The sequence below is a fragment of the Phalacrocorax aristotelis genome, chromosome W (genome assembly GCF_949628215.1).
Source record: "Phalacrocorax aristotelis chromosome W, bGulAri2.1, whole genome shotgun sequence".
NCBI lineage: Eukaryota > Metazoa > Chordata > Aves > Suliformes > Phalacrocoracidae > Phalacrocorax > Phalacrocorax aristotelis.
The window spans coordinates 30,085,376-30,110,376 of NC_134310.1; the positions used below are offsets into that span (position 1 = coordinate 30,085,376).

The 25,001-nt window shown below is 62.7% G+C and overlaps 3 protein-coding genes across 9 annotated transcripts; 2 read left to right on the plus strand and 1 right to left on the minus strand.

Moving 5' to 3' along the window:
* The first annotated feature begins 9 nt into the window (after positions 1-9).
* On the plus strand, positions 10-10,309 carry MED16 (mediator complex subunit 16). 3 transcript variants are annotated; one of them, XM_075077290.1, is made up of 15 exons: positions 10-123; positions 550-764; positions 1,250-1,357; positions 1,561-1,730; positions 2,638-3,069; positions 3,984-4,089; positions 4,772-4,927; positions 5,269-5,480; positions 5,712-5,918; positions 6,332-6,542; positions 6,752-6,885; positions 7,295-7,487; positions 7,742-7,958; positions 8,351-8,434; positions 9,519-10,309. In XM_075077290.1, the coding sequence occupies exons 2-15, from the start codon at positions 629-631 to the stop codon at positions 9,643-9,645; spliced, it is 2,493 nt and encodes an 830-aa protein (XP_074933391.1). In that variant the 5' UTR covers positions 10-123; positions 550-628; the 3' UTR covers positions 9,646-10,309. The 3 variants fall into 3 exon arrangements, with proteins under 3 accessions (XP_074933391.1, XP_074933390.1, XP_074933392.1); XM_075077289.1 differs by having other exon boundaries at positions 13-123; positions 573-764; XM_075077291.1 differs by having other exon boundaries at positions 15-128; positions 573-764.
* Positions 10,310-12,709: 2,400 nt separating this feature from the next.
* On the minus strand, positions 12,710-15,499 carry LOC142049538 (complement factor D-like). Its single transcript, XM_075077351.1, has 5 exons — positions 15,241-15,499; positions 14,854-15,007; positions 14,427-14,571; positions 13,779-14,036; positions 12,710-13,220 (listed from the first exon to the last, which is right to left on the minus strand). The coding sequence occupies exons 1-5, from the start codon at positions 15,299-15,301 to the stop codon at positions 13,047-13,049; spliced, it is 792 nt and encodes a 263-aa protein (XP_074933452.1). The 5' UTR covers positions 15,302-15,499; the 3' UTR covers positions 12,710-13,046.
* Positions 15,500-16,356: 857 nt separating this feature from the next.
* Positions 16,357-22,683, plus strand: PLPPR3 (phospholipid phosphatase related 3). Of its 5 annotated transcripts, none has more exons than XM_075077306.1 (8): positions 16,360-17,285; positions 18,564-18,683; positions 18,836-19,021; positions 19,234-19,363; positions 19,590-19,785; positions 19,888-19,945; positions 20,302-20,446; positions 20,558-21,466. In XM_075077306.1, exons 1-8 carry the CDS (start codon positions 17,169-17,171, stop codon positions 21,358-21,360), a joined length of 1,755 nt encoding a protein of 584 aa, XP_074933407.1. In that variant the 5' UTR covers positions 16,360-17,168; the 3' UTR covers positions 21,361-21,466. The 5 variants fall into 5 exon arrangements, with proteins under 5 accessions (XP_074933405.1, XP_074933408.1, XP_074933407.1 ...); XM_075077303.1 differs by having other exon boundaries at positions 16,361-17,285; positions 20,273-20,446; positions 20,558-22,683; XM_075077305.1 differs by lacking the exon at positions 16,360-17,285 and adding an exon at positions 17,749-17,889 and having other exon boundaries at positions 20,273-20,446; positions 20,558-22,683.
* The last annotated feature ends 2,318 nt before the right edge of the window (positions 22,684-25,001 follow it).

Here is a 25,001-nt window from a genome sequence, read left to right on the forward strand (position 1 = left end):
CGGGACCGACCGGTGAGTGGGGCCGTTCCCGCCCGGGCGTGAGGCCCGCCCGCCGCGGGGCCGGTGCGGTGCGGGGTGGCACGGCACGGCACGGCACGGCACGGCACGGCACGGCACGGCACGGTACGGTACGGTACGGTGGGCTGGGCCGGTGCGGTGCGGGGTGGTACGGCACGGTACGGCGGGCTGGGCTGGGCTGGGCTGGGTCAGTAGGGCCGGTACGGCGGGGCGGGGCGGGCTGGGCCGGTGCCGTACGGCGAGCTGGGTCCCTAGGCGCTGCCCCGCCTCACCCCTGCGGCAGGGCCCACCTTCCCCCCGCCCTGAGGGGCTCGGCCGCCCACCCGCCCCCGCCTCAGGGGGCACCGGGGCCTGTCCCGGTGCGGGGCTTCTTCCCACCCGCGTCCCGAGGGGCCGCGACCCCTCCCCCCCATACACACACACACACCCCCCCCCGGGGCTGGTGTTCCCCCGGGAGCTGGGCCGGTCCCCTTTCCCTGCCCGGGGCAGCGGGGCTGGGGGAGCCGGTGTAACGGGGCCTGTGACCCACAGAACCGCCTGGCTCTCGCTTCCAGGGAGGAGCGAGCGCCTCGACCCTCTCCGCGGGCACCGGGGCTTCGCCAGCGGCGCGATGGATCTGGCCTACGTCTGCGAGTGGGAGAAGAAGCCGAAAAGCAACCACTGCCCTTCCATCCCCTTGGTGTGCGCCTGGTCCTGCCGCAACCTCATCGCTTTCACCACGGACCTCAAAAATGAGGAGGAAAAAGGTACGGCGTGCTTGTGGAAGGCTGGGTGACGTCTCCTGGAAATTCACGAGGTGTTTAGGCAAGTTGTGCCCTCAGGAGCTGCTGGGCCAGATGGCCTGTGCTCTGCTGTGACCCTGAAATCTCTCGCCCACGCTAATCAGCGCAGGGAATTTGTGCTCAGTCTTTTCCTTCCATTCCTTATGTTTAACGGGTGTTTTGGTCGCTGCGGAGTGGTTCTCGCTCTGCTAAACCAGGGCAGTGCTCTGCGCTGGCATCTGGTACCTCACCTGTGCTGCCAAGCACAGTTATTGTCCTTCCCAAAATTGCTTAATGGAAAATATTTTATGCCTTCCCCTGCGTCAGCCGAGGCCCCGAGGGTTTGGAAATGCCAGCTGGGTACGTGGTAACGAGGGACAGGGATTCACACAGGAGCTGGACTCGATGATCCTTGAGGGTCCCTCCCAACGCAGGACATTCCATGATTCCGTACTTCTCTTTTTGTGTAGATCTCACCCATATGGTCCATATCATCGACACTGAGCATCCGTGGGATGTCTATTCCGTTAACTCTGGCCATACTGAAGTCATCACTTGCTTGGAGTGGGATCAGTCAGGTGAGCTTGGATCCCTTCCCATTATCCCCGTGTCCCGCCATTCACGTGCCTGCATTTCCTAAAACAGTGGTACGCTGTTTGCTGTGGAGAGGGAGTTTGTCACTTCGCAGCCGTGAATTGGCTGTCTCCATTCGAGCTGCTCTGGGGTGGTTTGATCTCTCGGTTGATTTTTCCCTGGCTCTCACGAGGCGCGGTTGTCATAGGCTCCAGGCTGCTCTCGGCAGACGCGGACGGCCACATCAAGTGCTGGAGCATGACGGATCACTTGGCCAACAGCTGGGAGAACACCGTGGGCAGTATGGTGGAAGGGGACCCGGTTGTGGCCCTGTCCTGGCTGCACAACGGCGTGAAGCTGGCTCTGCACGTCGAAAAGGTTTGTCCCGGCTCTGCAGGGATCTCGTCGGGAGGGCTGGCTTGGGTTGTTGGCAAAGGACTTGGGAAACCCCTGTCTGTGTTTCTCTCCTCTCTGGGCTTCCCCTGCGGCCTTGGGCAAGTTGAGTTGGGGAATTTTTCCAGCCAAAAAGAAAAGTAAAACTCCTAGTTCCTGCTGAATTTCAATGGGGGTTGGACGCCTTGTTTCTCTTGGTGCTTTAAACGTGTCTTCCTCAGTCTGGTGCTTCAATTTCCTTGGCTGTAAAATGGAGATAAAAGCCTTTCTTTGCCTACCAGTAGTAATTCAGAAGAAATGCATTTGAGGTCCTGAGGTTTGATCCAGGGATTTGGGAACGGGAGCCATATGTGTGTGGAGATAAGCTGCTTATTTAGAAACGTGTCTAATTCTGTCAGACTCAAAAAGAGCAAGTCTGACAAGTGGAAGTTACCTACTTAGATTTTTTTTAAAACATTAACTCTTAGGGTGTCCCACAGAGAGAAGCCTTTCCCTCTGGTGCTGGAGAACCCAAGGCACGGGGACATCAAGGGTTGTGAGCGGGTTGGCGTCGGAGCTGGATTTGGCCACAAAAGGGGAGAGGGGGTGTCGGTCCTCCAGGCTCAGCCCACATAAGTGAGGCCGGAGCTCTGTGCCTGGGGTGCTCCGGGAGCTTTGCTGATGGGCCGGCGTGTTCCTGCCGCCGGCACAGCTGGAACTGCTCCGGCGCGGGGGCAAAGGGGCCTCTCCAGGGTCACATAGCAGAGTTGGGCGCGTGAGCTCGGTGCCCTCGTCTGACTCTGTTCAGCTCCGCAGACCGCGCTGCCGTGACTTCGCGAGGAGAGCGCCACGTCCTAAGCACGCTGCGGGTGTCGGGTGCAAACGTCTTTGTGTTGTTGACCTTTGTTCGCAGTCTGGAGCATCGAACTTCGGTGAGAAGTTTTCCAGGGTCAAGTTCTCCCCGTCGCTGACGCTGTTCGGTGGGAAGCCCATGGAGGGCTGGATCGCTGTGACCATCAGCGGGCTGGTGACCGTCTCTCTCCTCAAGCCCAACGGGCAGGTGCTGACGTCCACAGAGAGCCTGTGCCGCCTCCGCTGTCGCGTTGCCTTGGCAGACGTTGCCTTCACCGGTGGGGGGAACATCGTGGTGGCCACATCGGATGGCAGCAGCACCTCCCCTGTTCAGTTCTACAAAGTCTGCGTCAGCGTGGTGAACGAGAAATGCAAAATAGACACTGAAATCCTGCCTTCCCTCTTCATGCGCTGCACGACAGACCCTGCCCGCAAAGACAAATACCCAGCGATCACTCACCTGAAATTCCTTGCTCGGGACATGTCAGAGCAGGTGAGCATCTGCTGTTAAAGCAAGTAGGAGTTAAATGAAGAGCAAGGAAATAGCTGTTTCCTCCACCTTTGGCTTCCCCACACGGTTCCGGAGGTGAACGATTGTGTCCTGCAATGCCCTTTGCATTTATAGTTGTTGTTTCTGGAAGTGCTGCTAGTTTGGCTTCGCTGTCAAGCAGGCTGCACGTGAAAGGCCTGGGGGGTGTAATGGCTGAGCCCTTCAGTTCGTGGAAAAGCAGCCTGAAAAGCCCCATCCTTCGTTAGGCTGATTATGCTTTGCGTTGTTTACTTTCCAGATCTGGCACTGGTTGTTAGGGGAGCTCTGCCACGCTGTCCGGGAGGTTCTGGGATGTGAAGTCTTTCATCTTTAGGTCTCAGCTTCAAAGCAGCTCCTCTCCAGAACACTTAAAGCTCTTGATCTGCGTGACTTAATTTAATAGCTTAACTCTATTTGCCAGGGGATTGATAATACGATTCTGGAAAGCTAAGTGATTCAATGAAGCCTAACCTCTCTCCTCTGGTTAGGACGGAGTGCTTTGTTGGAGAACACAGTGTCTGCTCTGGCTTCAAAGTCAGTTAAATTCCTGCCGTTTCCGTTACATTTATTATACGATGTACGTGACACCAGCAGGTCAAGGCTGGCGGGAGGCGAGATCGTTTGTGATGTGGCGAGGCACCGGCTGTGATAACACATGGCAGAGTTCTGCCTCTCTTTCCTTCCAGCTGGAACTAGGGACTTCACCGTTACGTATCGCTGATACGACCCTCTGCTTTTCTCTGGTGGGGTATAAACTAATTGGGAGAAGAAGCTGCAAAATAGAGGGGGGAGGGAGGGGCAGGAAATGCAACGGGACAGTGACTTTCCCTACTGTAAAGTCTGTGCACGTGGCTGCAATGTGGGTTTCTGTTCCCCAGGTGTTGCTTTGCGCTTCCAACCAAAACAGCAGCATTGTGGAGTGCTGGTCCCTGCGGAAGGAGGGCTTGCCAGTCAATAATATCTTTCAGCAAATCTCCCCTGTGGGTGAGTTTCTGCATCAGATACTCTGAAAAACAGGAGCATAGGTCTGAGTGAAAACGCAATACAGGTCCTCAAATCCATTATTGCATATATGGGATTATCCAGAATCCCCTATTTATTGTGCAGGTGTTCTCAGTCACATGCTCTCTTCCGTCCGTTCGCATTTTAGGCAACAAATTGCTGATTTCCAGGAAGTGGTTTAATTGTTACTTTCACTCAATAAAAGACATTTTCTGTGTAATGCTGTGCAACCGCTCTTCCCGCTGAGAACCAAGGGAGCCAAGCCTTCTGAAGGAAAAAGGTCATGCAGCAAAGCTAGTTCAATCAAGCTGTCCTGTCTGCGTGTTTTTTCCACCTGATTTCAGATGTAGCAAAATCAAATCTATGCGGTTTGTTCCAGTGAAATATAAAGGATTATTGTACGTAAGGATGTTTTTAATCACCGCCAGCAGAGCCTTCCATCAAAAGAAATTTAGCAAAACAAGTAATTGTTTGTAGTTACTGAGATCAGAAAAAAAGATAAGGAAATATGAGGGAAATACACTGGTCTGATAGAATGAGCAAATAGCGCTTCATTTGTAATCCCATTTAGTTGGGGAGTGTGGGCGGAAGTCAGTGGGGGGGAGGCGACATTTTCTGGTCTCTTTGGGTAGAGATGTCTCACTTATTTACTTATTTTTCAAAGTTGGAGACAAGCAACCCATGATACTGAAATGGCGGATTCTTTCTGCCACCAATGACCTGGATCGGGTTTCAGCCGTGGCTCTGCCGAAGCTGCCGATCTCCCTGACCAACACCGATCTGAAGGTGGCGAATGACACCAAATTCTTCCCCGGATTGGGTGAGTGGGTATTGTCTTTCTCCTAAATACGCAGCTTCTGTCTGAAACTACCTTGTGAACTGTAACTGAAGTGGGAATCTGGAACGCACCGTATGAAATGCTGATAGGAAAAGCTCAAAGACACGCTATCTTCCTGACCATCCCATTTAATTTCCATGGAAGGAGGCGCGTCTCTGTGAAACGCTGACGTGGCCTCAAGATACAAGTGTGCCTGTGAGCCCACGGCCTTTGCGTGCTGTGGTGTTGCCACGTGGCTTTCAGTGGCGGCCACTTCTCTGGGTGAGCTCTGGGTTATACCCAGAGGAGTCGCTTGCTCAGCCTCGGTTGCCTTCCCTCCCCAGGTCTGGCTTTGGCTTTTCACGACGGTAGCGTCCACATCGTCCATCGCCTCTCCTTGCAAACGATGGCTGTCTTCTATGGCTCTTCCTCGCAGCGCCCAGTGGACGAGCAGACTATCAAACGGCAGCGAACTGCTGGTCCCCTGGTTCACTTCAAAGCCATGCAGCTCTCCTGGACATCTCTGGCCTTGGCTGGCATTGATAGTCATGGGAAGGTATTGTGCTCTGCTATGGGGGGGTGTTAGTTGTTCTTGTCCAGGCGCTCTTTTTTTCTCTCTAAGTGACAGTGGATCATATGGAAAAGTTCTGGGAATGGTATTTCCAGCTCTATGACCCGTGTTAAACAAGAAGGGACGTGTCCCGTTACTGGAGGAGTTGTAGGTAGCGTTGCGGAATGTTTTCAGTCCAGTTCTTGATACAGATTTTCCTTTGCCTCTTCCCTTCAGCTGAGCATGCTTCGTATCTCCCCCTCCATGGGCCACGTGCTGGACATGAACATGTCCCTCCGCCACTTGCTGTTCCTGCTGGAGTATTGCATGGTGACTGGCTACGACTGGTGGGACATCCTGCTCCACGTCCAGCCCAGCATGGTCCAGAACCTGGTGGAGAAGCTGCACGAAGAATATATGCGCCAGAACGCGGCCCTGCAGCAGGTCAGTGGGGGCGGACGCTCCCCGCAGAGGGGGGCACGTGGAGGGGTCTCAGTGACTGGGAGGAGGGAGCAGTAATTGCCAGTGCGCAGAAGACAGGTGGCTCTACTGCCCGGCTGGGCTGTCTCTGAATACTCTACTCGAGTAGTATTTGTGGTATGAAGAAGCAGCGTTCCTTTTCACTAACATTAATTGGTCTCAACCTGTTGGAAACTTCTGGTGAGGTGCTAAAGCCTATTTCTGGCGGAGGTTCTGGGAACAGTAGCACTGTGTGTACACGCACAGAGCAGTGTTCGCTATTCATGTCATTCTTGCAGCAGAAATGGAGAGCAGAGAATAAAGCAGCTTGCATTAATGAGTTTATTCTAATTCTGCCTTTACTTCTTTGTTGTTCCTGGTGTGTCTCTGTCAATCAGGTCCTCTCCACCCGCATTGTTGCCATGAAGGCGTCTCTCTGCAAGCTCTCCTCCAGCACGATAGCCCGTGTGTGTGACTACCATGCGAAGCTGTTCCTCATCGCCATTAGCTGCACCTTGAAGTCACTGCTGCGCCCACACTTCCTGAACACCCCGGACAAGAGTCCCGGGGACCGACTCACCGAGATCTGCTCCAAGATCACAGATATAGGTAGTGACTGCTCGTAACGTCAGGCGCTGCCTTCTGAGTGCGTTGTGTCAGGTCATTCCCCTTTTAGGTTCGATATAAAGTGTCACGGTCTCATAGTAACTCCCTGGGTTTGGGGAAGAGGAGGGTGGCCTCTTGGCCCCGCAGGGACAACGGGTGAAGTTTGGCTCCGTCTTCTTCCTGAGCCAGGAGGTGTCTTGCTTGTGTTTCAGACATTGACAAGGTGATGATTAACTTGAAGACAGAAGAATTTGTCCTGGAGATGAACACGTTGCAGTCCCTGCAGCAGCTCATCCAGTGGGTGGGGGATTTTGTGCTCTACCTGCTGGCCAGCCTTCCTAACCAGGTGAGAGCCTGGGGTCCCGAGAACAGACCGAGAGGAGCAAAAGAACCCATGTGCAGTGTTTGGGTAGCTTTAGCCAAGTCACACGCAACCCCCCCGGTGTTCCTATCAAAACAGGTGCTTGGGAGAAGAGTCTAAGAAACAGCAGAGGTACAAAATGGTCCTTTCTGTGCCCACGTGGGTGTCAGTGATGTAGTGACTGGCAGCCGCGTTCAGAGAAGCGGGCTCAGCAGTGCCTGACTTGCTTAAACCTTTTACAAACCTCTGCATGCCTCTGACCCCCACAGCATCCTCCGGCAGCGAGTTCCACAGGCTGTGTACTGCTTGGGAAAAGGAGTCGTCTGAAAACAGAGCAGTGGCTCTGGCAGGCTGTGTCTACATCCCAATCTTGAGTTTTTTCCCCCCTCTGCAGGGCTCCCCTGTGCGGCCGGGACACAGCTTTCTGCGAGACGGAGCGTCCTTGGGCATGTTCAGGGAGCTGATGGTGGTGATCCGTATTTGGGGGCTGTTGAAGCCAAGCTGCCTCCCCGTCTACACAGCAACCTCTGACACCCAGGACAGCATGTCCCTCCTCTTCAGGCTCCTGACCAAACTCTGGCTGTGCTGTAAGTGTTTGCCAGTTTCCCTGAACAAAAGAATCCTTCCTTAATGTGGATCGTGCGTGAAAGCAATAATTGCAGGGAGTAATTCCTGAGTGGATCTGTCGTGTTTAGAAAGGGCACGTACGGCTGCCAAGTTTATTGTTTTCTGGGCTGTGTTGGCGGATGGAGGAGGAAACCGCAGGCAGTTCTCTCGATGTCTAAATGAGAAACTTAAAGACCACGCTGGTTCTCTCTCTCTGCCTCATTGTTCCATGCAGGTCGTGAGGAAAATCACATAACGGAGCCAGATGATACCCTGATAGACGAATGTTGCCTCCTGCCCAGCCAGTTGCTCATTCCCAACATCGACTGGTTGCCCATCAATGACGGCATTATCAGCAAGCTGCAGAACAAACAGCTTGTCCGGCTGCAGTTTGGGAAAGCTCCTGGGCTCGTTGGCCACACTGTCTCTTCCCAGTTCGACGCCTTTGTCAGGTACAGAGGCCTGGGACGAATAGGTGGCGTGGTGAGAAGAGGGTGTCGGGGGGCCTGGGATCGCTGTGCAGCGGGTTTGGGACGCCTGTGTGTTCTGGCTCCGTCCACTTGCTGGTGTGACCCAAGAGCAGCATCCTCTCTGCTTGAATTTGTGTCTTACCTTGCAACGGGCTGGGCATTTAAAGTTTTGGAAAGAGGTGGCAAACGGAGAGGGGGGAAAAAATGCTGGTTTGCGATTAGGCATGTCAGCGTGGCCCTGAATCCCGTGGCACTCGATGGACTGGGTAGTCAAAGCCTGTGTCATGTTGGCGACTGAAATGCAGCTCGCTGGCCTGGAAGCAGCTTTTAGAAAGTGGTGTTCTGGAAAAGTTCCCATTCTTCTTCCTGCCCAGGGCGCCTGGACAGCCCAAAATCGATCATCTGAGGCGGCTTCATTTAGGAGCGTACCCCACGGAGGAGTGCAAGTCGTGTACCAGGTAAGCGGTGCAAGCGTAATCCCTCCGGTGCAGAGCAGGTCTTGGCAGAAACTTGGACTGCTCTTTTGGTCATTCAAAAGCTCTTTTTGTCTCTGTTTACCGTCCTAGCTGGTATCCCAGTAACATTTTATGTTAATTGTGTCTGCAAGAGGAAATGCTGCTTCGATAGTAAGGCTTTTGGTGTATGGCACCACCCCTTGCATCGGCAGGGAGCGGTTGTGGTTGTGTTTAAGGCGTTCCCAACCTGGGGGGCTGAGATCTTTAAAATGCATGTTCAAGAGCAGCGTTGTTGACTCCAGAGAGCTGCTGCCGACTGTTGCAGCGCGGCTGTTAGATCAAAAATCTTATTACTTTGCCCGGTGCAAGGTAACCCCAGCTCTTGTGAGAATTAACTACGTTCGTCGTTGCCAGTGATGAAGCTGCATTTCATCTAAGGGCTGACTGTGTGCCACGATATTGCTTTAACAGGAAAATCTGAGAGCAGTCAGGCTACACGGGTAGATGGAGACCAGAATTTGGCCTGTAGGAGTGTTTATTAGAGATGAGAGATCCCCAGCTTGTTTTGCAGGGCTGCTCTTTAAATAAAACCACCTGTTTTTCTCGGAGAAATAGTCACGGTATCCATGGTGCCGTTTTTGGGTCATCTTTCAAAATAGGTTTGCGTTTTAAGTCCTTTTGTGCTGTTGTCTTCATCCACCCTCACAAAAGAGCCATTCAGAATAATGGTGCAGGGAGCAAACATCCATCTAATCGTGTGACTGAATTAGCTTTAATTATTGGTTTTAATAGAAAGTCTCTGTAGCAGATCATTTTTACAAGATGGCTGTCTGCTGTTTTATGTATAAATAGCAGCTGGGGGCTGTTGTCTTGAAGACAGCCTTCTGTTCCGAGATAGCCTCTCCTCATTTAAGATAATTGCTCGCATGGTTTCAGCTGGGTTTTGGTTCCCACAACTGACGACAGCGGTTCCCCCCTCGCGTTCCTGGCTCCCCGAGCGATCCGTACAGACGCCCCAGCAGCGCTGGCTTTTCTCCCGGGCCTCTGTGTCTCCTGGGCCTGGCCGCACCTCTCTGTTTCTTTCCAGGTGCGGCTGCGTTACGATGCTGAAATCGCCAAACAAAGTCACGGCGGTGAAACAGTGGGAGCAGCGCTGGATCAAGAACTGCTTGTGCGGGGGGCTGTGGAGGAGGATGCCCCTGAGCTACCCCTGAGCGCTGCCGCCGCGGGGCACAGCGGGCGCCGAGCGGAAGAGCTGCTCGGAGCTCCCCTCCTTCCGTGGAGGCGTCTGGGACAAAGGAAGAGCAGCTCTTCTGAGCTCTTAGAAAGCATCGTCCCGATGCTGCCCGTGAGACGGTGCCAAGTGGCTGACCTCCGAGCAGTGCTGCCGCTTTTCTTGCCTTGATCTTTCTGCCGTAAGAAAGAGAGGAGGGAGCTCTTCCCCTTTTACCGGGAAGAGCTAGAAGGGAATGCCAGAGGTTTCCCTCTCGGTGTTGGCTGGGAGGAGAGCGCCCGGCGGGGTCTGTGGCTCTGGGCTCAGTGGCCGGGCCCCGGCGTCAGCCCTTGCCTGGGCAGAGGGTGGTCACAGAGTCCCCAGTGAGAGGGGAGCGAATTACCAGCTCATCCTCTGCTACGGGCCGCTGGGGAACTGCAGCGTGGGCTGTTACACCCTGTTTCCCTGTACTTCTCCATCCTTCGAGTAAACTTGTCCCTCTGATGGGAGACTTCATCATCATCGTACCTATCCGCGTTCTCACGGAGCCATTGCTTCCTCCGGAGGAGGAGCAGGAACACGAGAGCCTGGAGCAAACCCCTGCCTGGCTCTCACTGAACCAGCAGCTCTTTTGTAAATAAAAGTTCCCTTAATTTTGTATAGAATGTTTGGTCTGTTTTCGAAACTGCAGCAGTCTTTCGCGTGCCTTTGGGGTTACAGCGCGGGGCCAGGGTGGTTGATGCACGAATGGACGAGAAGCAGGAAAGCCCTGTTTAACTGCGTGTCTGTTAGGGAAGGAGCTGACATCGTTTGCCAAAGTGGAAGGGGAAACTTAATGTCTTCAAGCTTCTGTGAGGTTATTATGGACAGAGGAGGAGAAAGCATCAAGTCATTAGGATTGTCGTAAGCCTCCGGCTTCGGGCAAAGCCGGCCGCTTCGGCACGTTTGAGCAAGAGTGTTCCTGGTACGCGGCTCAGCGCCGCTCCCGCCGTCGGCGCACATCGCACCCACCTTTCACCCTCGCGTGACAGTGCTCGGCTGCCCCTTCCCTGGGCGCTCTTACGCGCTAGGCATTGCCCGCGAGCGGTGCTAACGTCGCGCCTGCGTGCCGCAGCCCTGGCTGTTTCACCTCTAGGTGGATGACCTGGGCTCTCGGTGCTCTCTAAGGCCCTTCGGTTCTTAGGGTGGGCTTTCAGTTGCACGAGGAGAGCCCTCGCGCCTCCCGGCGAGGCAGGGTGCAGGTGGCCTCCAGCCCCGCACGGCTTCGGGACGTTCAGGTGGCGGAAGCTCCTCGGAGCCGTTGCTCCGGGTTCCCCCGGGCGCGTGGCTGTCGGAAGCCCCAGTGGGGAAGGACCTGCCCGTGGGGACGGGGGGTGCGTGGGGCCCCTCGGGACGGGGCTGGAGCGGGCAGCTGCCTGCTCGTGGGCGAGCTGCCGAGGAAGACCTGCCCTGTGCTTCGGCTGAGATCAAACCAGGCTGAGGGTGCTCAGCACCTTTCCAGAACCGGGCCTGAGCATCCGTGCCCTTTGACAAGGCGCAAGGGAGATGCTTGGAGCTGATCTGTGGCTTGGCCGAATTCCTGCTGAGCCAGACAACTCCTGGGTGTCCCCAGAGACCATTTAAGGGAGAGAACAAACCCATTTTTGTATATTCCTTTCCCTCTGGAACCGCATTTTCATTTATTAGTGAAAAATTGAGCTGATGGCAAAGAGCTTGTCTCTCAGCTCGATTTCATGTTGTGCTGTGTGGAGCTGGTCTCTGCCTCGCTGTTCTGGTAATTAAGGAAAATCAAATGGCTAATTAGGAAACTACAGCTCCTTGTTAGGGCTCTCGTCCCCTGTAAGTAAAACTGTAATCAGCTCGGGCCCTCGTTAATATCCTTTTTCTCAGAGAACAGGTCTGGGGTTATTTAATGTTTGGTCTGTGCAGAGGCAGGACCGAGCGGCCGCTCTGCGGGAGGACGGATGCTCGCTGCCCTGCTTCGCCTCCCGCCCGAGCCGGAGCCCCGCGTGGGGAGCAGCTCCCCGAGGCGTGGGTGAGCTCCGGGGCGGCTGCGTGCGCAGCAAGGGGCGGAAGGTGCCTTTTGAAGTCCAGAACCACTTTCTCCTCCTCCATCCCCCATACAAGGGCCTTCGGCTGCACTGACCGTCCTCCTGCCACGTGTCCATCGCGCCTTGCCCGACTCTGCCCTGCTCCCAGGCTGGGGATGCTGGAAGGGTCTTGCGATCCCCTGCCGTGCTGCTGCCCTGCTCTGATCCTCGCCCTGGCCCTGCTCCCTCTAAGGGTGGGGGAGCCCCGTCTGCGGGAGGGCGAGGGGCTGCTCTGCACCGAGGTCCCGCACTGGCTGTGCCGCGATGGGGGATGCAGGGCGAGGGCCAGAGCCCGGCCAGGGCAGCTCTGCCTCACCCCTGCCCCTCTCGAAGCCAAGAGCCGAGCGTCAGCGTCTCCCCGTCCAGCCCCCTTTGCCTTTCCGCAGCTCCCTGGGACAGGGGTGGAGGGTCCCTGCACGGGTCCTGCCCGGCCTCGTTGCCCACCCCCCGCCACGGGAGCCGGTGCCGACCTCCGCCTTCCCGGCAATTCGCAGGTTCTGCTTTAACAGAGAGTCGCACGACGACCCTGCGGGAGGTCCCAGCTCCGGACCTCGTCGCCGTGCGGCAGGATGTCCCCCCTGCTCCCCCCGTGGGCGCAGGCACCCGGCCGGGGCCGAGGGGCTGGGGGTGCTCGGCTGCAGCGTGCGGGGGTGGGAGTGGGGTCCGGAGGGGTGCTGGGGTGCCGGCGGAGCCCACATGCCCCTTGAGGGGAGCCCACTCTGGACAGAGCTGGGCTCAGGCGCTCACAGCAGTGAGTCTGTGGGGGGGGGGTCTCAGCATGTGGCCAACACAAAGGAGGGGATGGGGCTCCCTCCAAATGTGTGATGCCAGGGAGTGCAGGGGGCCTGGCCACACCACCCCCAAAGGCTCAGTGTATCCCCCACCTTGTGTCCAGCTCCCCCCGGTGCTTGCCCGCACCCCCTGGGTGGGCGGCTCCCATGCGGACCCCCCACCCCACCCCAGCCCTGGCAGCTCTGCAGGAATCATCGTTGCTTTATTGCAGCAGGTTGCAGTCAGCGTTACAGACACGTTCAGCAAAGCCTGTCGCTTGCACCAGCATGGGGGGCTGTGACCCCCTGCCCTCCCCCAGCTGGACCCCGTGCTCTGCGAGCGGGGAGTCGGGGACCCCCTTCCCCTGATTTCTTGCCAGTCAGACCTCCTCCTGGCGTGGGGGATGCTGCGGGAGCGTGTCGGGGCAGCAGCGGGAGCCCCCGGCGCTCGGCGGCGCGGCTTTCCCTGGGCGGCAGCGTGGGTGCTCTGGCCGTGCTGGCAGCAGCAAGCCGGGGCGTGGAGCGGGGCCCCCGGGGACGGCTCACCGACCGTCTCCCTCCCCAGCCATGGAGGCCATGACGCTGTCGATCCAGGCCGCGTACGGGGCGATGCGGGTGTAGATGGCGGGTTTCTTGTAGTTGCCGCAGACGCGGGAGCCGGCCGTGACCACCCCCTCGGCCACCCTGCTGCAGACCAGGGGGCCACCAGAGTCTCCCTGCGGGGCCACAGCTCATCAGCACTGCCGAGGGTTTGCTGGCCCATCCCAGCCCGTCTCCCACCCCAGCCCTGGATCTGAGGGTCCCCGCCTGACCCACAGCTCTGTGGAGGGGCAGAGCTTCAGCCCCTGGATGTTCTCAGCCACAGTTTCACCCACAGGAACTGTGGGTTGGGGTCAGTCCTGTCCTCCCTCACCAGCCCATGCTCCTCCCCTTTGACAGATCAGGTCCCTGCTCTGCCATGACATGGTGGGGCAGGCAGGGGCAGCTTTTGGGGCGGCCTCTGGCATCCCGGCAGACCCCCCAGTGGGTACTGGGTCGTGCCTGTGGCCTCATCCCTGCCTCCAGGCTCACAAGAGCTGCTTTGCAATGGCCAGCACAAGGCAAGGAGCCCCCATCACCTTGGGGACGCAGCCCCAAAACCTCGCCTCTTCCAGGCTGCAGGTATCTTCCCCCCACTCCCAGACCCCCAAGGGGGTCGGCAGCCCCAGCCCGTGGGTCTGGCTGTGGCTTCATGTCCAGGAAAGGAGGAGGCTGGAGGCCGAGGCGAGCAGTACCTTGCAGGTGTCCTTCCTGCGGGAGTCGGTGCACATCATCTTCTCAGTGATGGTGCGGTCATGGTAGGTGCGTTGGTTGCAGACGTCGCGGCTGATCACCGGCCGCTCCACCTGGTAGAGCTTGTCCGGCCGGCGGCCGCTGTGGCTGATGGTGCCCCAGCCCGCCACCTCGCACACCGTGTCGGCCGCCACGTCCCTGTCCTCCCGCTGGAACGGCAGCACCTGCACATGCTCGTTGAGCTCCGCTTTCTCCTCCAGCTGCCACGAAGCAAGAGGGCACCCAGGTCAGCGGGGGCTGCCTGCGGCCCGGGACCCAGCGGGGCACAGCAAGCCCAGCCCCGGCACCGGGACTGCCCCAGCCTCGGCGGTGCTCAGGGCTTCACCTTCTGCCCGCAGCCCCTGGGACGCAGCCGCAAGGACCGCAGGGAAGTTGGAGGCATTTGGATGCAGCCCAAAGGTCGTTGGTGGGAAAATAGGGACGGCCCCAGGGGACAGGGAAGAGGGGACCGAGCAGTCCAAGCCTGGCCTCAAGCGTTTTCCCCCGTTGCAGTCGGTGACCCCACAGGGTCCCGAGGGGCAGAGGGATGTGCAGGAGTGGGGCTGTGCGCAGCAGGTGGTGAAAGAGGGTCCCAGCAATCCCGAGCCCACCTGGAGGAGGAGGAGGTCATCCTTGTTGTTGTGGATGTTGCTGCCGGGGTGGGGGATCTGGGCGCGCACCCGGTACAGGCGTTTGTGGGGCTCCGGCTCTGTGAGCGAGTGGGCGCCCAGGAGGACCTGGAAGACTTTGCCATCCCTGGAAAAGAGACAGCGTGTGGGGCATGGGGGCTCCGCCCACCCGACGGGGCAGGTAGGGCTGGGGGTGTTGCTGCACCCAGCCATGGAAACAGGGTGCTCTAGGGTGCCAGAAGGACCCCCCCCCAGGGTGCCTGGAGCTCCCAGGGGATCGCCGCAGGTGGGAGCAGAGCCCTGGTGCTCCGAGGCCGGGGCTGGGGCCATGGGGTGGGATTTGGCCTGAGGCCAGCAGCCACACCCCAGCACAGAGCAGCCCCCACCCTGCCCCCCCACCAGCACTCACGTCTCCTCGGTGCAGTGGGCAGCACTCAGCACCCACTGCTCGGCGATGAGGAAGCCCCCGCAGACGTGCTGTCCGTCCAGCTGCAGCGAGGCCATGTACGGCTTGAGGTGGGGCTTGGCCTCGTAGCCACCCAGGATCCGTCCCCGCGGCTGCCCTGTTGCGGGCGGGAGAGAGGCCGGGTTAGCTGGGCATCGCCCCAGCCGGCCCGATGGAGCATGGGCCGGGGTCACCCCAGCAGACTCCTCCCGGAGACCCTGGACCCCTCGCTGTGGGCCGCGGCTGCAGGTGGAGGCAGGAATCGGGCAGGACCCCCCCCCCCACATGCTGGGGACATCGCTGCCACAGCCTGTCCCTGTCCCGGGGCGTGGGAGGGGGGGTGTCACTCACCGTTCACCGTGGCCCCCAGCAGCAGAGCAAAGGCAAGGATGGGAAAGGGAGTCGGCCCCATGGCTGTGGTGGAGCCCAGCGGTGCCTCTGCCCTGGCCGTGGGGTCTGCGGGCTCCGTGGGGTGGACCCTGCTTGTCCGGAGCCGGGGCTGGAGCTTGCTTTTATGTCCAGCTTTGGGGCGGCAGGCGGGCAGGAAGGGGCAGCACCGGGGGAGCGGGGGGGCTTCCGCAGCGTGGGCCAAGTGTTTTTAAATATTCAGCTTATAAAAGGGGTCAAGAGTTCCCGGCACAAACAGTGCAGGAGGGCGGAAACAGCCTGTCCCAGCTGCCGGACCTGGCACCCGCCGTGGGGGATTTCTGCGCTGTTGTTTTCAAAGAGAAAAATGAATCTGGCTCTTGGCACGTGAAGGCTCTGGCACATGCGGCAGCGCCCAGGCCTGGCCGCAGCCCCCCTGGACCAGGGACCCCTGCCCGGCTGCCCAGGGAGGGTCGGTGGGAGCGTGGTGGTGGGTGCTGGGTGCCGGTTCGGTGGGTGCCTGGGGCCGCGGAGCAGAGCTGTGCATCCCCCGTGGGTTTGCCCTTGGGGCTGGCGAGGACAAGGGCAGCGGGGCCGGGACCACCGGCCCCTAGCGGGGGTTCTCGGGGGGGGACCCCTTGCCCCGAAGGGGCTGCGGGGTGCTCCTGCGGGGGCCGGCGTGCGGTGGCGGTGGCGGGGCGGTGGTGATGGCGGGGGCAGGGATGGTGGTGATGGCGGTGGCAGGGGCGGTGGTGGCGGTGGCAGCCCCAGTCCCCTCTGCCTTTCTCCCCGGTGCCACTAAGCGGAGCCACCGCCCCGGCTCCGGCCGGTCCCGGCGCGTCCCCGAGCTCCGGAGCCGCCCGTCGCCCCCGCCCAGGCTCGGGCCCGTCGCCCCTCACCCCGCCTCGGGGCTCCCCCGCGGAGAGACCCAGCGGCACCGGGCCGGGCCCGGGGATCGCTCCGTGCCCGCTGGGGGCCGGGGTCTCCCTGACCTCCCCACCACGGCCGGTGCCACCGGCAGCCGCGCCGGCCCCGGCCCGCAGGCTCTGCCCAGCTCCCGCCGGTGCTGCCGGGACCGAGTAGGGAAACCGGGCAAGGGGCTGGAGCCCACCCGCCTCCTCCTCATGCACCAGCAGCTCTTACGGCTCAAGGTTGCCGCGTTCCCTTTGTCTGGCTGCGCAGGCACCCCACCACCCCGAGCCATCGATGCCCCGGCTGGTCCCCCAGCTCCCGGCACCAACCAACCCTCCCGACCCCCAACGCCAACCAACACCCCCCGACCCTGGCCGGACGGGGACACCGGCAAGGAGGGTGCTGGGACCTGGGGGCCAGGGTGCCTCGGCGGCGAGGGGGTCCCTCTGTGGGGCTGGCTTCGTCTCCCCGCTCTCTCCCCATGTGTTGGGCAGCACATGGCGGGAAGGGGTCGCGCCATACAGGCGGGAGGAGAGCGTCGCCAGCTCTGGAGGTGCCCGACTCTGGCTCAAACGGGGGATTTTCCACAGGGAGAGCGGCTTAACGGCGGCTTCCAGGGGTCAGGATTTAGCGTTAAATACGCCGGGAGATTTCTGCACACTTAGGGCCAAAAATGGAACAAGGGCAACATGTGGTGGCCGGTGCCGTGGTGTGGGGCCGCACAGAGCCCGGACGGGACCGTGAATGGGTGCAGGGGAGGCAGCAGGCTAAGTGTGGGGTGCAGGACATGGCGCACAGGATGTGGGGTACAGGATAGGGATTGGTCAGGACTAGGATCCGCTGCAAGCGTGGGCCAGCAAAGGCAGGGCGGACAGGGCAGGGGTGCCTCAGCCTCCCCCGAGAGGTGCTGGAAGTCCCTGGGGGGACAAAGGGTGTTACACCTGCTTCCCCAGCCCTGAATTTGGGGAGACTCGAGGCTCCAGCTAAGGACTTCGTCCCCCATGCTCCTGTGCCGCCACCGGCCCCACCAAGCATGGGAAAAGGGTTCGTCCCCCAAGTCACCTCCAAGGCCCCCGGGGAGAGCAGGTGCCCCACGGACCCCATCTGGTGGAGCTCAGGTGGGTGCCAGGGGCTGGCGGAGCTCTGCAGGGGTGGGTTTGGGAGTCACGCACCCCCATGCTGCGGGAGCCCCGGCTTGGGGTCACCCCAGCTGCAGGGCGGGGGAGCTCGGCGAGGGTGGGGGCTGTGCAGGGAGGGAGGGTCCCCGGGGTGGGGGTGCGACCCCCACAGCCCCGCAGCACATGGGGGGAGAGGGCTGATTTGGGGGGGGCCGGGCGAGGGGGGACCCCCCCGCTGCCTGCTGCAGAGCCCGGGGTGCAGAGCAGCTTTCGGGGGTGCAGAGCGGTGCGGGGGAGGGTCGGTCCTGCTCGCTGCCCCCGGCCCCGCCCGGCCCTTTGTCTTGCCCCCAACTCCCCCAGACCCCCATCCCCGGCCCCGTGGGGGTGTTCAGCGCCCCGGGAGGGGCCGGGAGCGGCGGGGCGGGGCGGGGGGCGGTGGGGAGGAGGCGGTGGCGGAGGAGGAGGAGGAGGCGGCGGGGGCGGAGGAAGCCGCCGCTCCCCGCGCTCCGCCAAGGCAGGAGCATCCCGGCTGCAGGGGACCCCCGCCGCCGCCGCCCCCGCCGCCCCCCCGGCCCCCCGCGGCCCCGGGGCGGCCGCAGCAGAGGTGAGTGGGGTGGGGGGCGGCCGCGGGCTGCACAAAGGGCCGCTCCCCGCCCCCCCCCCCAGCCCCGACCCCCGCCCGCGGCTGCGGCACCGCCGGCGGCGCCCCGCTCCCCCCCCCCGGCCCCTGCCGCGGGCTGAGCCCCCTGCCTGCCCCCCTCAACGCCCCCCGTTAATACCTCCCCGATATTGCCCCCGCCCCCCCCCCTTGCCCGTTGCCCCTCGCTGCTCCATCCCCGCTATCGGCCCCCCTCCCCCCTTTTTGCAGCCGGGGATAGGTGGCAGTTTTAGGGGCTGGGGCCGGGGGGTACCCGGGGACTCCCATCCTCGGCCCGGCTCTGCGGGGGGCACACCTCCTCTCCACGCCCTCCGCAGCAGCCTCGCCGCCTGTCGCGGTAGTAGCCGCCTGTCGCGACAGCCGAGCCTCCGCCCCACCTGTTGTCGCAGCCCCCGGCTCGGCCGGACCCCCCCGGGGTGCTGGGGGTCCCCTGCGGGGAGCGGGGACAGCTCCGGCCCGGCTCGCCCCGCCGTGATGCCCGGGGAGGGGGGTCCTGGCGGGGGCAGCCCCCGGGTACCGGCGGCTTCCCCCCGGTGAGCGGCTGGAGGAGGGGAGCCGGGGGGCTGCCCGGCCCCCCCATAGGGCCGAGAGCCGGGGGTGACGCTGCTGCCCCACGGCAGGGCGGAGGCGCAGCCCGACGGGACCCCGGCGCCTGCCCCAAGACCATGATCCCCCCCAAGGAGAAGGCCCGGGCTCCCAAGGACAGCATGACGCTCCTGCCTTGCTTCTACTTCGTGGAGGTGGGTGTGGGGCAGGGGTGGTGTGGGGGCCTTCTTCCCCAGGCCCTGGTCCTGCCCTGGCGTGGAGGCGACTGGGGCTTTGCCCCTTCCCGGCGACGCCGGTGCCCATCGAAGCGGGCGGCGCGGTGGTCCTGACGCTGTCGCCCCCCCAGCTGCCCATCGTGGCCTCCTCCATCGTGACGCTCTACTTCCTGGAGCTGACGGACCTCTTCAAGCCGGCCAAGGTGGGCTTCCAGTGCTACGACCGCGCGCTCTCCATGCCCTATGTGGAGACCAACGAGGAGCTCATCCCCCTTCTCATGCTGCTCAGCCTGGCCTTCGCCGCGCCCGCCGCCTCGGTGCGTCCCAGGGCTCATCCCGCTGCGGGGGAAGGATGACGGACCCCACCCAGCAGCAGAGCTGGGGCTTGGGGTCCCAGTGCCAGCAGCACGGGGGGGGACCGGTGTGGGGAGCCTGGCGGTGCCGTGCGTCTGCAAGCAGGCACCGCTGACAGCCGGGACCCCCCGATCCCCACGGGGCAGCACCCCCTGAGCTGCCGGTTCCTCCCCAGATCATGGTCGGGGAGGGCATCGTGTACTGCCTGCAGTCCCGGCTGAAGGGACGCGCCGGTGCCGAGGGCAGCATTAACGCCGGCGGCTGCAACTTCAACTCCTTCCTGCGCCGGACTGTAAGGTTTGTGGGTACGTTGTGCCGCAGCCGGGGCAGGAGCCCTGCCCGCCGCGGGGGTCAGTCCGAGGGGCCTGGGGCTGCAGGGGACACCCCGGATGCGATAGCAGGAATGCACAGCCCCACCCAGACACCGCACTGCACCCTTCCCAGCAGCTGTGGGTGCCCCAGGGCTGGGGTGGGCCCTGGGTGCCATGTGGGACAGGGGGCGACCCACTGTCCTGCTCCTGCCATTGCCAGGTGTCCACGTGTTCGGTCTCTGTGCCACGGCCCTGGTGACGGACGTTATCCAGCTGGCCACTGGCTACCACGCACCCTTCTTCCTGACCGTCTGCAAGCCCAACTACACGCTGCTGGGCACCCCCTGCGACGCCAACCCCTACATCACCCAGGACATCTGCTCCGGCACGGACAAGCACGCCATCCTCTCCGCCAGGTACGTGCCGGGGGGAGACCCACGCCGCCTCAATTCCAACCCTCATGCCCTGCCCCAGCTGCGCCGCCCCATCCCAACCGCACCCCCCCATCTCCCCTGCAGGAAGACTTTCCCGTCCCAGCACGCAACGCTCTCGGCTTTCGCTGCCGTCTACGTGTCGGTGAGTTCCCGGTGCTGCCTGGCTCTCGGCCCTGCATGGCTCGGGGCAGCACGAGCTCCGTGCGCCGGGCAGCAGCGTCCCTCTCCTGTCGGCACAGACAAGCTCTGCCCACCACACGTGTGCTCGGTGCTCGTGCTGGGGCGCGGGTGCGCGCGCAGCTTCTCACCCATGCTCGCTCAGGCACTTGCAGCTCCACCTGCACCCAAGAGCTCTCTGCGTGGCCGGGGGCTGGGGAGGGGGGAGGCTGCGGTGCCGTGATGGCAGCGGGTGCCAGTGCCATGAGCTGCAACTAACAGCCTGTTCCCGCCCCATTGTCATCGCCACCAGATGTATTTCAATTCCATTATCTCGGATAGCACCAAACTCCTCAAGCCCATCCTGGTCTTTGCCTTTGCCATCGCTGCCGGCATCTGCGGCCTGACCCAGATCACCCAGTACCGCAGCCACCCCGCCGACGTCTACGTGGGCTTCCTGATCGGCTCCGGCATCGCCGCCTACCTGGTGGGTGCCGGTCCCTGCCCTCGAGGCAGCTGCGGTGGCTCGGGAGGGAGGGACGCTGGGTGTGGGCCACAGTCCCGGTGCGGGGCTGACCCCATGCTCCCCCTCCCACAGGCGTACCACGCCGTTGGCAACTTCCGTGCCCCGACAGAGAGGGTCCCGGCACCGGCACCGGCCAAGGACGCGCTGCGGGCGCTGACGCAGCGGGGCCACGACTCCGTCTACCACCAGAACAAGTCGGTGAGCACGGACGAGCTGAACCCGCAGACGCAGCTGGAGGAGGCGACGCGGCCGGTGCCGCGGGAGAAGAACTCTCTGGGCAGCCTGAAGCGGGCCAGCGTGGACGTGGACCTGCTGGCCCCCCGCAGCCCCATGGGCAAGGAGAACATGGTGACCTTCAGCAATACCCTGCCCCGCGTCAACACCCCCTCCATGGACGACCCCGCGCGGCGCCACATGACCATCCACGTCCCCGTGGACGCCTCCCGCTCCAAGCAGCTCATCACCGAGTGGAAGCAGAAGTCGCTGGAGGGCCGGAGCATGACGCTGGCGGAGGAGGCGGCACATGGCCGGGGCGCGGGGGATGCCGGCGAGGACGTCCCCCCCTCCCTCTACCCCACGGTGCAAGCGCGCTCGGCCGAGCGGGCGGCCATGGGGCCCCGCGTCCTCATCCAGCCCCGGCCGGGCGCCTCGCAGCTGGTGCACATCCCCGAGGAGAGCCAGGCAGGCGCCGGCGTCCCGGCTGGCAGCGGGGCGGCCGTGCGGGCCAAGTGGGTGATGGTGGCGGAGAAGGGAGGGGCGCAGCGGGTGGCCAACCCCCCGCGCCTGATGCAGGTCATCGCCATGTCCAAGCAGCAGAGCATGGTCTCCGTCACCCCGAAGCATTCGGAGACCTCCTCCTCCTCCACCAGCTCTGACTCCTCCCAGTACCGCTCGCCCTCGGAGCGGGACAGCTCCAGCATCATCACCATCGACGCCCACGCTCCCCACCACCCCATCGTCCACCTCTCTGCCGGCAACGGGCCCTGGGAGTGGAAGTCGGGGCCGAAGGGGCAGGAGGGGCCGGACGCCTACGAGCTGGGCGAGATGGGGAAGGATTTCCGCGGCTTCCGCCCGGCCAAGAGCGCCGGCGTGTCCCCTGGCTCCTCCGTCAGCGACATGGAGCAGGACGAGCCACGCTACGGCAGCCTGGCCACCATCCCAGGGGCGATGGGGGGCAGTGGGGAGCGGGGGGAGGCACCCCCCGAGGGGCTGCTGGGCACGGCCAGCCGGGAGTCCACGCTGCGGAGGAAGCCGGCCGAGAGGGACGGGCAGGCGGACAGCGAGGTGGACCACTACTACAAGAAAATGCAAGCCAGCCGGAGGTTTAAGGACTAAGCCCCCATTGCCTTCCCCATGCCCAGCCCCCCTGCTCCCCTGCCCCAGCTCAGGGGGGACTCCATAATGCTGGGGTCCCTCTCTGCTGGGGGGGGGCATCAAGACAGGGCTGTCTTTGGCATCGGGGCGACCGAGCAGCACAAGGATGTGGCAGAGCACGGTCACGCCGGCCCCTGAGCCAGCCAAGATGTGTGTGGGGGGACCCTAACATGGGACCCCACTCCTGCCCGGGCAGCTGGGGGGGCTTGGGGGTCTCTGCCCCCCCCCAGCTTGCAAGGCCGGGTGGCTCCAAGCACTTTTGACTTTCTTTTTCTCTCTAACACAGGTGCTGACATTTCTGAGGGGTTAATTTATTCTGGCTCTAGAAGCGTACAAGGAGGGTGGGTGGGGAGCAAGTGGTGCTGAAGGGCTTTGGGGGGACCTGGATTGAGGGGTCCTGGGGCAGGGGGGCTCCCATGGGGCAATGGGTCCCGGCTCGTGTCGGGGTTTGTGGATGCTGGGGGTCCTGCAAGAGCCACGCGGCAGGAGTTGTCCCAGACCCCCATCCTGCACCACTGGTCCATGCTGGGGGAGGGCGAGGGGGGACGGTGCTGGGAGGGGGTGGTTTGCCCAGGGGCTCTGGGCACGCCGGGGCTGTAAATACTGCATGGGCTGAAGTAGAGGGTGGGCGTTGAGGTGGGGGCGCAGGGTCCGGGGCTGGCACAGCGGGGAGCCAGGGCCGAGCTCTGTCCCCAGGAGTAGCAGCCCTGGCCAGGGGACGGAGGTTTTGGGGGGATTGGGGGGGTCTCCAAGCTGTGAACGCATCAATTGGGCAATGGCTGGAACTGCTGTGGTTTGAAAAGCAAATAAACGTGTGGATGTTCTGTGGCTGGGCTCCTTCGCCAGGATGGGGGAGGAGGGGCCACTGGTGCCACAGCTGCTGGGGGGCGGGACGGGGGCTCACTGGTGTCCGTGGGGCTGCCCCAGGCAGGTGAGTGACATGGTCTGACAGCCAGGAGAGCCCCAGCGCTGCCAAGAGCTGTGGTGGACTCGGGCAGCGGTGTGAGCAGGGGGCCCCTGCTCACCATGTCACCGTGTCACCATGGCCAAGCAGCCCAACGCCGCGGGAGGGTGTGATGCTGCTAATGCACCGTGTGACCCCCCCTTCCCAGGGGAGAGGCAGCCGGACGGGGCCCCCACCCCTCTGAAAGGCGCTCAAGGTCCTCCTCTCCCTTCCACGGGCCAGGTTAAAGCCCTTCCAGGCTCCCCAGACCATTAACCTTCAGGCAAGCACAAGCAATTCTGTTACTACAGCTCAACGCGAGACCCCCCCCATCGGCTGCCCTGCGACAAGGAGGGGGCTGCACGCTGCGCTGGGCACACCATCACACCCCAGGGAGCGAAGAGAGGGGGGCTGCATGACCCCAGGGCATCGCTGCCTTGTCAAGCGTCCTGCAAAGCCCTGGGATGGAGGGGCCCAGTGCACCGAGACGACCCGCCCCCCACCCCAATCCTCCTGCCGCAGCAAGAAAGTGCCGCTGCTGCAGTTTCCCACCGCGTTGCTGTGGCAACGTGGGCTCCAGCATCGCGCTGGGCTCCCGCGTGTCACCGCCAGCGGTGGCACAGCCACGAGGCCCGGCGACCCCTGCCCGGTGCCCTGTCCTCCCGCAAGAGCGGCCAGCGGCGCCCCGGCAGGGACGATGCCAACCCAAGGGCAGGGATCGGCAGCGGAGGCAGCAGCGAAGCAGACACTCGGCGACCTCATTTGGTGTCCTCCCGTGCCACCGCCTCCCCCAGACCCATCTCCGTATGGTGGCGGCGAAACCCCGCGTGACCCGGCCCCAGCGCGGACGAGCATCTGCTCCCATTTGTCACGGCTTGTAAATCACCCAGGGGCCCACCGCGCACAGCCTTCCCAGGGGAGCGCCGCGGGCGGGGACGGGGACAGCCAGGAGAGCAGGAAGGGCTGGGCAGAGGAGGTGGAAAAGCAGCTGAAGCACACGGGAGCACAACAGGAGAGCCACCACACCGCTCTTGTCCAGCGGGCAGAGCCGATGGACCGAGGCATGGCTGCTCAGAGGGGTCGGCAGGAGCTCCGGAGCAACGTGGAGTCGAGGCTTTGCTCCACAGCCCGCGGGAGCTGCCACGGAGAGGGGCTGAGCCCCACGGTGCCGCGCCGGAGCCGTCCCAGCCTGGGGTGCAGCGGCAGGGGCAGCCTCAGGAGCAGGGCGATGTGACGATGGCACCGAACTGCTGCTGCCAATTGGATTAGCAGTGGATATCCCAAAGCCTCCGCCTTGCAAACATATGGATTATCCAGCATAACCCTGACTCGGTGCTGGAAAAGCCACCCGGGGATTACCAGGAGGATTGATGGCAGCAGCTCGAGGCGTGGGGGGCTGCGGCAGGGGCACCAGTGGGCTGTGCCTCCCCGGCTAATGGGTTCGACCCCCCCATCCAACACCATCCGGCAGCAGCGCAAGGGCCACGGTGCTCCAGGCTGCTGCTTCCAGCCTTGGTACGATGACCCAGAAGGTGAAACAGCCGCCAGTGATGGCCGAGGCTGGCCGGGACAGACGCCTTGCTCTGGCAGCGCTTGGTGGGGGGGAAGGGGCGATGCGGGGGCTCTACATCCCCCGCAGCCCCACACGGCCGCTCTCACGGCTCATTGCGGTGAGCGATGGCGTCGATGGCGCGTGACGCTGCTTCACGCTGCCTCTGACCCAGCGGTTTCCATAGCGACTGCCAGCCCCGCGCCGCTCCCGCAGCCCCCGGCCCCCCCTGGCAGCCCCCGCCGCCTTGCCTGGGGACCCACGGGGGCCCGGGAGGGAGCGGGAGCATCCTCATCCTCATTCTCCTCCTCCTGGCCCCTGCCCAGGGCCGCAGGCAGAAGGAAACAGGATCCCAAGGGGGCTGCCAGACCCCATCCCCTCAAGCCCATCACCCCATGGGCAGGGGGCTGGGGCGGGCAGGGGACTGGGCACGGCTGGAAGCTGCAGCAGGGGCTCTGCACGAGCACCCTGGCCCCGTGGCTTTGAGAGGGGCCACGTCTCCTACCAAGCCCTCAGAGAGCAGGCAGGGCCGGGCTGGTGAGAGACGCGCTGCCTGAGCCCAGCTCTGCTGGCACCGGCTCCGTCCGGGACCCTGCCTTGGGAGAGTGAGCGTGCCTTGAACGGTGACCCAACCTTTTCCACCCGGGACA